This window comes from Camelus dromedarius, chromosome 18, assembly GCF_036321535.1.
Source record: "Camelus dromedarius isolate mCamDro1 chromosome 18, mCamDro1.pat, whole genome shotgun sequence".
Lineage (NCBI taxonomy): Eukaryota > Metazoa > Chordata > Mammalia > Artiodactyla > Camelidae > Camelus > Camelus dromedarius.
Window position 1 is genome coordinate 366,084 of NC_087453.1, and position 15,500 is coordinate 381,583.

Sequence of the window (15,500 nt, forward strand, 5' to 3'; positions counted from 1 at the left end):
TCTTGTGAGTAAAATTTCCATGACCATTTTTGGCCCATTTTGTGGATTTACATTTTCACTGCTTCTGCGTGAGTACCTGGGAGGGGCCGGATCACAGGGAGGGGTGACTTCAGTTTTATAAGAAACTGCCAGGCCCTCCCCAGGGGTCCCGTGTGACGGTTCTGGTGGCTCCACACGCATCTGAATTCTGACCGTTCAGCTGGCAGTTGGGTGAGATCTGACAAGTGCTTACACCTCTGTCGTCAGGACAGAGACCGTTCCTGCCTGGAGTGTCCCCTCCTGCCCCGTTCAGTGCCGCCCTGCCTCAGGCCAGCCTGGGAGTGAGGGTGCCACAGGTGTGTGCCGCCCTGTCTGCTGACGTCCGTGCTCAGGTTATTGTGCACCACCCGCCACTCGTAAGAAGTAACACGGGAGCCCACGTGCTGGTCCTGCGCTCTCCCCAGTCAGACTCCATAACCAGGAAACCACTGTGGCACGGTCCCCTGACGTGGCCCTGGCACAGCCACGGCCGGGGCAGCTGCCACCAGAGGCCTTGGGCCGGCCCTCCCCGGCATCCGCAACTGTGGGGTCTGCGGCCGTGATTTTCGCCGTGTGGTCTCGGTGTCCTCACGCCATCATGTCCCAGACAGTACCTGTCCTCCAGCTGTGACACAGCCGGTTTATTCATGCGACTGTTGATGGATATTTGGGTTATTTCTGGCTATTGTGATCCAACGGCTATAAACGTCCCAGGACACGTCTTCCGTGATTTGTCGGATTCCTCCCCGGAGCGTGAACACAGCTGAGACGGTTCGTCTGCAAGTCTTCAGCCGTCCCGGAGGGTCTGAGGTGTCTCTTTATGGTTCTCATGCCCATCTCCTCCAGGCTTTATCAGGGTTCCCTTGTCTCCCTCTGAGAGGGCTCGGGTCAGGGCTGTGTGCGGTGTCAGGTCTGAGAGGCTGGCTGTCCAGTGCTCCTGGGGCCCCGCTGGCTGGGGGCCCGCCTCTGATGGGCCGCCTCCTAACTGCCGTTGACGCCCCTTCCTGGGGAGTGTCTTCCGCCGAGGGGCGCATCCTTCGCCTGCCTCGGTGGCAAGTCTTTCACGGGGTGTGCGCTCTGAAAACAGCTTCTGTCTTTGGCTCATTTTTTCAAGCTACAGTGTCTTTAGAAGAGTATAAATTTTGATAAAGTCCAGTCTGTGAACTTTCTTTCATGGTTCCTGCTTTTTGGGCCTTGTCCGAGGCACCTCTGCCTGAGGTCACGAAGCTTCTCCGCGGCTTTCCCCGGAGGTCTGATGGCTCGTGGTGCGACACACGGGCCTGGGATGCGTGCTGGCCTCGCACGGGGCGGGGGCCAGCCTCAGAGTCTCCTTTCGCACGTGGGTGTCCAGTTGTTCCAGAACCATCTGCCCACTGAATTACCTTGCTGTGTATTTATTGTTTGTCTACATACCTTGCTAAATGTATTTCTAAATTAAAGCATATTTTTTACATGATGTGAAAACTTTCTGATGGTCACAGAAAGTGAGGAAACTGGATTTTAACCTGGACGAAGAGGCAGGACACTTAAGAACACATTGCAGGCACGTAAGATAAGAAGGTAAATTTTAGACAAAGTGGATAATTACAGGTTTTTGCATTGTTTGTGAAATCTACTGAGAGTGAGGACTGAGGTCTGGTTGGAGCTGTAACTCGGGAGGGAGGAGCCTCCCGGCCTCGGCCCGCGGGTTTCCACTTCCCGCTTGTCCAGAAGGTTCCGCTGTGTTGCTGCTTGCACATGGGTGTGACGGGGTGCCCGCCCGTTCTGTGGATGAGACGTGGCAGGCCGGGCTGGTAGGGCTGTGACGTCTGCAAAAAGGCTCTCAATGGAGAGTGGAGATTTGGGGAAATCTTAGAAACTGCATGCCTGCTGTCCACCAGGCCGGGACTCCAGGGGCTTCCTGGGACAGCCAGGCCCCCGGACCCTGCAGCTCGTGGCTGTGCCGTTCTCCTCCCGTTCCATCGTCTGTTTTTACCCCGCTTTGCATCTCGCACTGCGTCACCCAGCTGAATTGTTTAGAAATGCTGCTTATGTTAATTATAATCTTTTTTCTGCTCTTCAGCTGAGGGTTGTGAGTGAGCCAACTTTTCAAAATGTCTCTTGCAGGAAGGAGGACCCCCTTCCCCTCTAGAATCAGTCTGTGCCTTTAGCACCTGGCCCTTTAGACTGACATGCTGACATTTTAATCTGGTTGCTTCCTTTATTAAACAGAGGTCAGCCTGGGGACATGGCCAAGGGCGTCTGTGGGGCCGGGTCCTGCTGTCGCGTGGGCATGAAGTGCCTGCACACATTTTGTCCCTTTTGTTGGGGGCCGGCCTCCCTGTCCAGCCACCCCAGGATGCCACCTGCGGCATCACCCTGCAGCCTAAGGGAGGCGCTGCTGAGCCGCTGAGAGCTGCCAGCCCATCCCGTCCGGCCGGCCCCTGGTCAGTTAAGTTTTTGTCCTATCACTGAGTCTGTTTGCCACAAATGACTGTTTAGAGTTAATAGAAAGTGTTAGGTGAGATGTGACGTTTTCAGAGGGTCCCTTGGTCCCCAGGTCTTCACTCAGGAAGTGCCACCCCAGCCTGCAGCAGGGACCCACCTGTCCTACATGCACATGGTGGCCAGAGGTGGTTCCCGAAGCTCAAGCCCGAGCCTCAGCGCCCAGCTCTCCCAGCGCCAGCTGGGATCCACCCCCAAGCAGCACAGAGACGCATCCTGAATTTGACCTGTAAACGTGAGCCCTGTCGCTACTGTGGGGGGTCGAGTCCCCGCCCCAGGACTTGGAGTGGTTTTCGCTTTCTGACCTGGCAGGAGCATACTTTGTGGTTTTACGCGACGTCAGACTCTGTCTGTGCAGGGATTTGCTGCAATGTGAATATGCTTTCAACTTCCTGTTGTTTTTGAAGAATTTTGTCGTCTTAAATCCCTCTTTCTCAAGTCAAGCTCTGGTCTCGAAGGGCCTGGGGAGGCCTGGCCTCTGACTCTCCTGGTGCCTGGCTCTGTCCCTCCGCATCACGGTACCCGGGGCGTGACCCCCGCGTGGAGCCTCCACCCCAGCCCATCTCATCAGGCTCGCCGCCTGTCAGCGAGGCAGGAAGGTCCCGCCCCGGGAGGGTCCGGGGTCGGCCTCAGACACTCTCCCTCTGGGCACTTGGCTTCACTTCCTCATTTGAACGATAGATTCTGGGGAGGCCGGCGCTCCCCCTACCTGCAAGGCAGACACCAGAGTGGATGCAGGAGCAAACTGGGGCCAGCGAGGGGCGCCCTGTGCACGGGTGTCCACATGCCTCTTCTGCCAAGATGATTTCAGGATCGTTAAGTACCCTTAGCCACCCCGGTCTCGTCTCAGGATGGACCCTACCCTTGAGGTTTCTTTTGAATGGTGTCGTCCTTGTGTCAGGAGGTGCCCTGTGTGTTAGTTCCAGAAATGGGGCTTGAATTTCAAGCAGGACGCCCAGTGGAGAGACTCCAGGACTTGAGAGGTGCAGACCTGGCTGCACTTGCTTCGCAAAAGGTGCACCACGGGTGCTGGGAACGTCTCCGTGGGTTTTCTCGCCAGCTGCCTTGGGCTGGATGTCTCTTCTCTGGAGCCCGTGGGAGCTCCTGGTTAGGCCATCACCTGGTCGCAGGTGGTCTGACAGCTTCACGGGGTGCCTGGTTCAGATTCCCGTGATGGTGGTAACATTTCTGAGGCACAGACACTCATTTGGGAATGTTTCCATTGACAACTGTAGAAGCCCCTCCCCTGGTCACACTGCACTGGGGGACCATCACCCACTAGCATTTTTAGGGTGGTCGGCAGTGAGCATTTGGACTGCGCTCCGTGATCTTGTGTCAGTGCTCACACTAGCAGGCACCCCTCCTGGACCCCCTTGTTTCGCTGTGGCTGGAAACCGTTTCACGGCAGTTCTCAGTTGATGGGCCCCAGGCATCCTTCTTCAAAACCGTCCTTTCAGCATTTCACATGTGGCGGGAATCTTTCAGCTAATTCTTCATTTCTTTACACGCTTTTGAACATAAATTGTTAATCTAAGCTAATTAAAGTTTTGGTTTTAAAATCCAGTGTTTTTTGAGTTTTAAGTCTGTTTGTGGCCCCCCAAAATTTGTACGTCGACTCCCTGACCCCGTGTGGCTGTATTTGGAGGTGGGACCTGGAAGGAAGCCTCAGGTCTCTGCAGGGAGCTCGTGCGCCCTGGGCCCCGCACCCTCGCCGTGCACACCTGGCTCAGCTGTGCCAGGTCCTGTGCTTTGTGAGCCTGGGCCTGCCTGCCGCCTTCCGCTCGCCTCCAAGCACTGAGTGCGTCTGTCACCTGGGCCACTTCTTTCCGAGTCGCGGCCTCACGGGGCCCCTCCACCAGAGCCAGGCCTGCCTGCAGCCCAGGGCTTTGCAGAAGCACCGAGGCCCTCCTGTCGGCCTCGGAGGCCGGCAGGCCTGGACGCCCATGTCCACAGGAAGCTGCTGCTCCTAGGCAGTTTCACGAAGGAGTCAGCTCAGACCGCTGTCTCTTCTTCCCGGGTGTTGACAACAGGGAGTCATCTCTGGGGTTCGGTTCCCAAGGGGAAAGGAGCTGGGACGGGGCTGGCAGTTCTGTTAACGTGCTGACTGACTGGATCCGGGTGTTTGGAGCCCATGGAGGGAGGCCTGGCGAGCGTGAGACCCGGCACGGGGCAGTGGGTCCCCCGTTTGTGTGGCCCTCCCCAAAGTGCGCTGCCTCCTGAGCCACCGGGAGCCCCTGCCGGCTCGTCCTCTCGGCACAGCGAGGCCAGGCCCTGAGGACCTTTCCTTCTAGTTTTCCCCAAAGCACAACTGCTGTTCCGTTCACAGATTCTCGCTGAGGTCTGGGGTTTGAACTTCCCTAACAGACGTCCTGATTATCCAAAAAGTCCTCATCTTTAAGACTCCCCCAGCATTTTATTCTGAAAAATTGCATAGAGGTAGAGAGACTCTGCGTTGAGCCCGTGTTCCCGTGATGACCAGATGCTCGTGGCGTGCGGCCCGCACTCGTCCTGACCCACTCCGCGCGTGCTGGGATGGCCAGTGCTCCACTCGGTGCGTCTGGCCCACACCTCTTCTGCTTCACAGCCCCCTCCTGGTCTCCCTGGCGTCCCCTCCCGGTCTCCCTGGCGTCCCCTCCCGGGTCTCCCTGGCGCGTGCTCCGCCCCCATCCCCAAGTCGTGATGTGGAGACGGGTCTGTGTTTCTCCTGCTTCCCTGAGCTCTGAGGCGTGTGCCCGTTGGTGCCGGGACCACCTTTATTTTTGAGCTGGCCGGCGCCCTCCCATGCCCCTCCTCTCCCGTCTCCCTCTGTCTCCTGAAGGGCCTTGCTTTCCGCATTTCTGGAGTTTGTGCATGTCCCTGGGCCCCTCACCAGCGGCAGCTCCCCACGTCTGCCTGCACCAGCCCGTCTGGGGGCACTTCCGTGACCCAGGTGGCAGAGGTGGCTCCAGGTCCCTCCCAGACTCCTTGTGGACCTGAGTGCAGGGCTGTCACAGACCGCTCTTCAGTTACACTTTATTCGTTAGTTTACTGCTTATTTGAGATATAATTCACACATCCTACAATCCACCCACTTAAAGCATGCTGTTCCCTAGCTTTTAGTGTATTCACGGAGTTGTGCGGCCATCACCCTGGTCGACCTTAGGACGTTTTCGTCAGCCCAGAAGGAAACCTCGTACCCCTCAGCTTTCACCCCAGGACCCTTGTCTCCTCCAGCCCCTGGCACTCCCAGTCTCCTTCTGCCTTTCTCGATTTGCCTCTTCTGGCATTTGGTGTGAGTGGAATCATATAATTTTTGTCCGTCTGTGTTGGCTTCTTCCACTGAACATAACGATTTCAAGGCGACCCACAGTGTCAGTGTGTGACCCCTTTTTGTGGCTGAGGAACACTCCTCTGCCTGGAGGGACCCACCCTCTTACCCATCGTTGTTCGGCTGCTGCACTTGCTGTCGGGAACGACGCTGCTGTGACCTTGCACAGACATGCTCTCAGGGTCCTCCTGCAGGTGGACTTGCCGCAGTGACTGCAGTCAGCCTTCCGACGCGCTGCCGGACTCTTCCACAGCGGCTGCGCCTCTGCACGTTCCTACCCGCCACGTAGGAGGCTCCGCCGTCTCCGCATCCTGCCCACGCTGGTTACTGGGGCTCATCGACGGTGGCAGTCTGGATGGGTGGAGGCGGGCTCGCGTGGTCTGGGTTGCATGGCCCTGGCGAGTGATGGTGAGCATCACTCACTGGCCATTTGTGTCTCTGCTTTGGACAGACATCTCTTCGAGTCCTTTGCCCGTTTTGATTGGGGCATTTGTCTTTCTCTTGCCTTAGTCCGGACAGAGCCTCGTACCAGACGCGTGGTTTGCACACAGTTCCTCCTGCTCCGTGCTGTTTTCTCACATTGCCGCCAGTGTCCCTCGAGGCAAATGAGGCTTTAATTGTGACAAGGTCCAAGAGACCTATGCCAGTGCTTGTGCTTCTGGTGTCACATCTGAGGACCCGGGGCCCTGCTGAGGCCGTGGAGGTTTTCTGGCTCTTGCTTTTAGGTCACTGACCCACCTTGAGTGCAGCCCCTCCTCTGAGGGGTGGAAACACTGTGGATACTGGAGCCGAGCCCCTTGTCCTGGACGGCAAGCCTGAGGCCTTGGCTCGGCTTCTCCACTGTCCTGGGACCTCGGCTTGTGGGACGGGGTCCGGCTTCACCACGAGCAGCTGGGCCTGGCTTCTCCCAGATCTGCCCGTTTGCCGGTCGGAGAGTCTGAAGGGCCCTGCGAGTTCTCTGACGTGTGTCTCCCTCCCCAGGCGCCGACCTGACCGTCGCCGAAGCCAGCAGCTCGGACAGCCGCGGGGAGAGGCCGGAGCTCTACGCGCACGTGGACGAGGGTCTTCTGGGCGGAGAAGCCGGCTACCTGGGCCCACCTCTCACCCCAGAGAAGGAGGACGCGCTGCACCAGGCCACCGCCGTGGCCAACCTGCGGGCAGCGCTCATGAGTAAGAACAGCTTGCTGTCCCTCAAGGCCGACGCGCTGGGGGAGGACGGCTCCCTGCTACTGGAGTACCTGCCCAAGGGCGCCCACTCCCTGTCCCGTAAGTGCAGGCCCCGCTCGCGCTCGCGCTCGGGTTTGTCTGATTGTTGACAGGAGGGCCGGGCTCCGTCTGGGAGGAGTGCCTGTGGGTTGGTGGGTCAAGGTTGCCTTCCAAGAGGAGGCAGCCAGTGTGGGGCTGTCGGGGCACCGGGAGGGGGACGTTTCACACTTGAAATCGAGGCCTCTAACCCTCGACCCAGTGGAGCTGAGAAGTGCCCTGGTTGTGACAGGCCTGGGATGGGAAGAGCTTGGGGACAGGGATGAGACTGGGACAGGACGGGGACGGGATGGGGCAGGCCTCACAAGTCAGGGCGGCGGGAGGGAAGGCGCGGGCGCCCTCTGCTGGCCCCCGGCCCCAGCCTTTGCCCCGACTCACTTCGCGTGGTGGGGTTGGGCAGGGTGCACGGTCGTCGTTTCCAGCAGGTAGTTCTGGATACACCTGAGTTTTTAAAAAGGATTTGGGTGCTGTATTTACACCTTAAACGTCTCCAGCTGAGTTTCAGTTGCCCGGAAGCGAATAACAGACTAACTCAGAAGCGGCTGAGCCTCCGACAGGCTGCCCAGGCCTCCTTCAGACGGGACGGGAAGGCCGTGAGCCCCTGGGTGCAGGCCTGAGAGGGGGCCTCTCCCGCTTGGCTCCAGGGCTCTGCAGACCCGCTGTTCTGGGCGCCTGGGGGAGGTGCTGACCGTGTCTGGCTGTCTGTCCAGAGAGACGCACTCTGCTGGGTTGGTGCATGTGAGGGAGCGCAGGCGTGGCCGTTTCCCTCCTCAGGGCCGGGGGACGCACCCCCGAAGCAGGGGGCTCAATGCAGAGCTTGGGGGGCCACCCCAGGGCCCTGCAGCCCCAGCGCGTGTGGCTGGTGGGGCCTGGGTGACAGTGGGGGTCCAGGCGTGGTTTCCTGGAAGGAAGCAAAGGAGAACCTGCAACCGTCTTTGGTGTCAGGGATCTGGAAAGTGTATCTTTCATTTTTACTCTAATTTTAAAAACAATATTTTCATGACTCTGTTTTCACGACCACTAAAATATCCGAAGTTTTGTGATGCAAGTTGCTTGTGGTCAATAAAGACTGGAAGTGGACAATATGTTTCCGTTCTCGTTATTCCCAAGTGCTAGCGCCAGGGCGGCTGCAGCAAGGCTGGGTCGGACTTGGCGGCCGAGTGGCTCAAGGCTGTTTGGTGTTGGACACACTTTAACAGACGTGTTTGGGCCTCACTATTTGCATCTGAGAAATGGGAATAGCGTCACTCACATGGTTGTGAATTTAAATCAAAATAGTGTTTGTAGAACAAGGAACATGTAAGCAAAATGCGTCTGATAAACTCCCTCTTGGCTCGAACGCTGCTTGTCAGCAGAAACCACTGGCTGCTGATCTGGTAAAGTCAGACCGCTGGTTCTGGGGCGTTTGCGGCTTCTGGGGTTCAGCATAGGCAAGTCCACCCAGTGGCTGTCCAGGGGAGGCACTGGCTGGACAGGCTTTGTGGATCTTGGGTGGGGAGGTTGGGGGCCTCCAGCGCCCCCCCCCCCCCCCCGCGGGCTGGGACAGGCAGAACACCTGTCTCTGCCCTCGGTTCGGGGTGAAGCTGTGTGTCAGAGGCCCCGGGAGGGCGGCACCGGCTCCTCTGTGGCTGAACCACTGTGTTGTGGGGGGTGATTTCTTGGTGCCTCTGCCGTCCCGCGTCTGGCAGCCTCTGCTTTCCAGGTGGGCCTGTGTCTGTGTGGGAACCGCGCTTTGGGTGGGGCCAAGGTCCAGCTAGCCAGAAAACACTGATTTCACCTGGTCGGGCCAGCGGTCTGACCGCGGGGCTCTGGGACGTGGCACCAAGGGGCACAGGAGAGATGGCCTCCACTCCTCTGGGTCCCCCGTCACCCAGCAGAGGCCCAGATCCCATCCTGGCACCAGGTGCAGTCACGGGAGTGGGTGGTGACCCCGTCGGGTGGTCCCCTCCGAGGGGGGTCACTGAATGCTGCGTGTCCCCTCGCTCTTGACATGGCAGTCAGGCAGCCACACCTGCCCCGGGCGTGGCCGAGGCTCTGCGCACACCTCCCTCCACAGTTTGCAGGGAGCCCAGAGCTCGTCTGCTTTCAGTACGTCTGTGACTCCAGGGGAAGCGGACTGCTGGGTTTTGGTATTTTGTTGTTTCTGATCTGTTCTAACCTCCGTGCTTTTGATCCTCTAAACCTCCCACTTCGCTGCTGTTGTTGGTAGCTGCACCCTTGCGAAAGGGTTGGGAGGTTGGCAGAGTCCTTCGCTGGTGGCTGGGAGCTGGTGCCTGGGCTGTGCCTGGTGGGTGGGGCAGAGAGGCTGCAGGCCTTGCTGGAGGAATGGGCTGTTGTGGGACACGCGCTTCTCACATCGTCAGTTAGATCTGCCTGTTCGGGGCTTACACTAAAATGAGGAGTGGAAACACCCAGAAAAAAGCCTTATTTTTCAAGATTGCGTGGTTGACCCTCCCTGTGGCAGGTGGGTCCCTGGCGGCAGGCGGGGCTGGGAGATGCCCGCGGGGAGCCAGGATGGGGCCAGCGCTCCAGGCACCTGCCGCAGACACTTGCCCTGCAAGGCCCAGATTCCTGTGGCAGGTCCAGGGTCAGAGATGCCTTTGAGAGTGTCTGCTCCGTGTGGCTCGGTTCCCAGATGTCGGCTTCTGCGAACAGATGCGACAAACGTCAGCCCCTCAGCGTTCCCCACGTCCACCCACTGCCGGCACTGTTTCCAGACGAGTCACAGTTGTCCATTCAGTTGAAGATGTTGTTAGGGGCCTGCCTGATGTGAGCGCCCCGATGGGGGGGCCCTCCTGGGTGCTGCCCGGACGGGATGCGCGCCCCTGAGCCCCAGGCGACCAGCGGCCTGGGGAGCACAGGGGTGGTGTGTGCGCCGGGGACCTGAAAGCAGGTTCGAAGGAAGAAAAAAGCCTCAGGCCAGGTGCCACTGACGGCAGAGCAGGATACTGCTGCCCGCTTCTCGCTGCCCAGGCTCCAGGAGGCAGCCCTCCCAGTGCCCTGGGAAGGAGACGGGGGCCTGTGCTGTGATGTTGGGTGACCCTCTCTCCTCACTGGGTTCAGGGGGGTTGGAGGGTGTTTCCTGACTCTGACCCCCAGGCTCCTTGAGCTGATTGTTGACAAGCTTTTTCCAGGGCCAAGCCCTTCATTTTGTAATTTTGGGGGTGCCCATTGGACCGACAGCACAACCGTGGCTCATGGTTGGAGAAGCAGATAGGGCTCGTCCCCGATGTGACGTCTGTTGGGCACAGGGTCCCCAAGGGCCTGCCTGGTCTTCTCGAGGGGGGCCTGTGATGCACCAGAATGGTCGGCCTGCAATTTTGCAGAAGAAAGAGGTGGTGGTTGCAGGTGTTTAAATTAAGTGCATCGTCGAATACACAGGCAGTGCCAAGCAGAAACCCACAGCCGGTGCTCACAGGGCCTTTCTGGAGCTTCCTGTTCTTGTGGGTCTGACAGCACGGACTTGGCAGCTAAGTTCCGCAGGCGGCTTTGTTCCTGGGCCATTGCTCTTTAACCGACTTCTCCATCAGAGGACTTTTGTACTTTTCATTTTGATTCGGCTTAACTTGATTCTTTTACTTGTATCATGTCTGCAACAGCAGGCTGGCTTCCCAGCTGCTAACAGTCACTGGTCACTGAGCAGAAACTGACAAGCACGTGTGTGGCTCAGAGCGTGGCTGTTTCCTGAGCTGTGTTTGGGGGTGTGTGTTAATCCAGGAGAGACCTTGAAAAATGCTCTGAGAACACAGGTAACTTTGATTTCAGGGGAATAAACTGGAGGTGAACCAGCTCGCTCTGGTTACTGGGGTGGGGACACAGGGCGGCGCCGCCTCGTGGCCTCCCAGAAGCCCCGCACGTCCTGCACGTGTCGGCTGGGTGGTGTTGCCCGGGAGGAGCCGAGGTTCCTCCTGACTGTCTTGCTGGAAGGATGTGCGAGGCTCCCACCAGCTCCTCGGGGCCAGAACTCAGGCCTCGGGTGGCGGCGGGTGGGGTTTGGCTGGACCGGGGGCCGCCAGCTGCGTCCTTCCGCTGTTCTCAACGGTTCTCTGCGGGCTGACCCCAACGTTCAGGAGAACAGCTGCAGCTGAGTTTTGTTTCGATTTTGGTATAAAGACTGTTTCCATACGGTGCTTGGCAATGAATCAAAGACCTTGATCCTGGAGTCTTAGACCATCTCTTGTGAAAGGGCGTCGATGGACACATTAGTGCCCTTCAGGTAAACAGCCAGGCATACACACCCTGAAGCACCTTCCAGAAGAGGCTCCCGGGAGGCGCAGCCGTGCGTGCGCCTGGCTCTCGCGTGGGTCTGACCTTCTGTGCCAGCCCGCCCTGTTGTGATCGTTTTGCTTCTGGGAGAGAGACCCCCACGCACGCAAGCCACGCACGGAGACCCTGCATTTGGGAGTGGCGAGCTGATAAAAGTACCCGGCACCCTCACCCAGCGAGACCCTGGCTGCATCGCACAGCAGCTCTGCTCACTGCAGGCCTGGCAGGGGCAGTGCTTCTGGAACTCTCTAGAGCCCAGCAGCCGGTGTCCGTTCACATGGGTGAGACTCGTTCCCTGTGTTCCCAGGGCCTGGCGCCAGCCCGAGTCACCCTGGGGGGGTCGCTGGTCTGAGCAGAGGTGCCGCCCTCCAGCCCCTCCACTCTCCTCCACTCAGAGCCCACGAGGCCCGCTCTGGCGCACGGCCGGACGGAGCCCAGGGGGCCGGACGGAGCCCAGGGGGCCGGCCCCGCCCCCCCTGCCCAGGTAAGACGTGAGAGCGGCCGGCTGGGCAGCCTGGACCAGACACTCGTCCACTGCATACGTCCCGGTGGGTGCCGCGTGTCCTGAGCGAGCTCGGGGGCTGTGTGGAGCCTCTGTGGTAGTTGTCCCCCCCCAGCCACACCCACCCAGCCCGGTGTCACTCATGGTGGCCCAGGCGCCCACTTCGCAGTGATAGTTGCTTCACTCTCACGGCAACACGTTACACAAAGTCAAATGGGTTTTTGTATTTAAATTAAGATATTTTTCTGAGGGATTTCCACGCTAATGAGAAGCCTCATACGGCAGCAGGTTGAAAACCTAGTTCCTCAGACGGAGCCGTTCTGGCCGGTGTCGAAGGGGTTCTGCCGCGGTGCTGGGTCACTGCGAGTTTCTGACCATCGCCGACTGTGGCTGCAGAGGTCCACTTGCTGCGTCTGAGGTCAGCGTGGATGGGCTTGTGGCAGAGAGGTGCTTCCCTGCGGTCTGGCAGGTGGGCCCATCCCCACCCCGACCGTGGCTGGGGCCGTGGTCCACGTGCAGCCAGCCTGCCCCTCTGCCCCGTCCATCGTTTACTATCATGAAACGAGATCTGAGGACAGAGAAAAGTTGGGTTTTGAGAGAGGCCCAGGGTGACCCCACCCTAGCGGTGTCCCTGGCGTTTATTTAAAGGCAGTTCTGTTAGGTTTGATTGTTTCCCTGGAGAAAACAAAAATCTTCCAGGAGATTGTATTTAGAAATAGATCAAACGCACTCCTTTTGAACAGGATGGTTTTGGTGGGAGGAGCTGGAGTTCTGTTTTTTGCGTGTCTGCTCTGGAGAGTTAACTGTGAGCTTCTTTCCAGACGCGTGACTGGTCATCCTTGTGTGGCTTGGACGGGGACCCGGTGAGTAGGGGTGATGTGTGTCTGTGCTGATGTCTTCCTGGTCCCTTTGCTCCCGACAGCCTGTAACTCGTCTGTCTCTCCTTCTAGATCGATGCCCCTCGGACCTGGAGGCCAGGGTCAAGCGACCGGCCTCCTCTGGAGTTGGCTCCAGCCAGTGCCTGGGGTTCCCAGGGGCCGGCCCTTCCAGGATGCCCGGGGTCTTTCTGGCTCACCGCGTGGCTGGTGCGCCTCTCACAGCCTGGATGGACTTGCCCAGGGCTTCGCTCTGGAGTCAGCTAAGGAGCCACGAGGAGATAGACGCCTCCGCTGTGGACAGTTGTTTTGAGGCCAGACAGGCTGGAACAGGCGCTCTGCACACGGGGGCAGACATTGGCACATGCTTGTCTGCTGCGGCAGCCTGGTGTTCAGGTCCAGGTGGCCAGCAGGTGGTGGCAGAGCCAGGGGGGGCTGCAGCAGTCGAGACCGGGCATCGGCGTGAGCCGGGGCCAGCGAAAGCCTCTCAGTACCCAGCCTTGGGCAGGCGGGGCAGCTGCAGCTCCAGCCTCCAGGCGATGAGGTTTGGGGTCACCGGCATTGTGCAAGGTTGCTGACTTGTAGGGGCAGGGCAGGAGAGGAGGGGCAGGACATTGTGCCCCCGTCCCGGAGGCGAGGAACCAGACAGCTCTGACCCTGTTCCTTTCTGGAAAGATGTGGGGACGAAGCCCAGTGTCCGCGTCCTCGGCGTGTGCTGCCCTTTAGTCACCAAAGCTGGGCTTCTTCCCAGAAACGGCGCCTGTCTTCGCTACCGTCCGCCTGCACCAGACACGGCCCACGTCTGCAGGCAGCTGAGCCCCCGTGGGCTTCAGGGCCCAGGCGGAGCCATGCGGATGGGTTTGTGGGAGAGAGGTGCTTCCCTGCGGTCCAGCAAGCGGGCCCATCCCCACCCCGACCGTGGCCGGGCCGTGGTCCACATGCAGCCAGGCTGCCCCTCTGCCCCGTCCATCGTTTACTGTCATGAAACGAGTTCTGAGGATGGAGAAAAGTTGGGTTTTGAGAGAGGCTCAGGGTGACCCCACCCTAGCGGTGTCCCTGGGAGTTAAAGGACCACTGGGTGGACCATGTCCAGGGGGCCCGCTTCCTCGTGGGTTTCAGTAAGTGCCGGTTTGTGCATAAACGTCATTCCTGAGGAGAGGGAGCGCTCCTCTTCTCTTTCGCTGGTCACAACAGGATCGTTGGGCTGCTAGGGCTCAGAGAGTGCGCGTCCAGTGTGGCGGTGCAGAGCCCGGGCTGCTTCCCTGTCTCGGCTCCTTGAGGGGCTTTCCCTGGGTGGGTGGGGCACGGCTGGGGCCCACAAGGAGGCCAGCGCATGGAGAGGCCCTGCGCTGCTGTGCAGAAAGGCTATGTTAGTGTTTAAAAACAATTAAGAAATTTCAGAAAGTTTCCATCATGCCTAAAAGAAATAGATTTGTTCATCGCAGCATTATTTACAAAAGCCAAGATATGAATGGATAAAGAAAATCGTTTATATACACACACCATTCAGGTGCAGTGGAATATCAGTCATAAAAAAGAACGACATCCTGCCACGTGTGACAAGACGGGTGCACGGCAGGCCGCGGGGCATCGTGCGCACTGAAACAAGTCAGACAGAGGACGACAAATACCACGTGATGTGACCTGTACATGAATCTGAAACACACACACACAAGCTCGTAGGTACCGCGGAGGGAGTTCGGTGATTTCCAGAGGTGGGGGAAATAAGTGAAATGTTTTGGTGTTCTTTTAGTTTAAAACAAGTTGAATTTCTTTTTAAAATAGACAGATAGATAATTGCTCCTTGAAAAAGAAAGAAAGAAGTTTGTGGTCCATGGGGAAGGGAGGTGAGAGGCGTGTCGGCCTGGACGGCCACCTGAGCTCACTCTCACATCTGATGTCACTTCCCTGAAATGTGTCCAGTCATCCAGCGGAAGGTTCTCAGCAAGTTCATCGAGGTATTGCATTGCTCATGTTCAATCGAATTTCTCACTGAAATATTGTGGCTCAGGAATTGATTTCAAAGAGTTTTTAAAAACGCGTCCATACCTAACATTGCCCTTTCTTGAGCACAGAGGGCTGCAGTAATAAGTGGCTGGTTATTGAGATCCGTTGACTCCCGCAAATCTTTCTCCATGTCTACAGATTCGTTTAGGCTCTTGCCGTGTTTACCATATCCTCAGCGTGTGAGTGGGTGGCCTCAGAAACTCGGGTTCCAGCCACATGTGGTCGGGCATTGTGTGTAGAAGTGAGGGTTTCTTGCCTGGGGACGCTGGCTTACTATGCAGAGCACGCTTTAAGTGTATAACAGCCCAGTCTGGACCGTTGTCAGCGCGGTGGTTGCACGTAACTCAGGTGCTGACGGAAGGGCATTAATTTATTTTAAAGAAAACGTCCTGAAAAAAAAAAAAACTGTGAATTTCCAGTTTCAACCATGACTAGCTTGTATGGGGTTTACCCTCCAGGCAAAAACTATTTCAGAAGCTGGCCCCCCAAACCCCACACACATAGACACACATACACACACCCACACAGTACGTATATACACACACATACAGTGCATATACACGCATGCATTCATATGCACACTCACGCATGTATACACATGCACACACCCATCCTGGCGCACAGCGGTGCAGGTGGGACTTGGAGGCTGAGCCCTTGGGAGCAGGGTGAGGACAGATCAGCTGTACATGCTCCTGGATTTTTCTCCAGCACACTCCCCAAACGCTGGTGCAGGGAACAGAGGCTGAGCAGAGGGCAGTGTGGGAAGTGTCCTTTGGGG

The 15,500-nt window shown here is 58.1% G+C and overlaps 1 protein-coding gene across 2 annotated transcripts in view; it reads left to right on the top strand.

Moving 5' to 3' along the window:
- ZBTB46 (zinc finger and BTB domain containing 46) overlaps nucleotides 1-15,500 on the top strand; it is a 52,759-nt gene that overhangs the window by 25,756 nt on the left and 11,503 nt on the right. The window contains exon 3 of one of the 2 annotated variants that reach the window (XM_031433401.2): nucleotides 6,791-7,075. In XM_031433401.2, the coding sequence (XP_031289261.1) occupies nucleotides 6,791-7,075 (285 nt within the window). The remainder of the gene's footprint in view (nucleotides 1-6,790; nucleotides 7,076-15,500) is intronic. The other variant, XM_031433402.2, reaches the window with a different exon arrangement.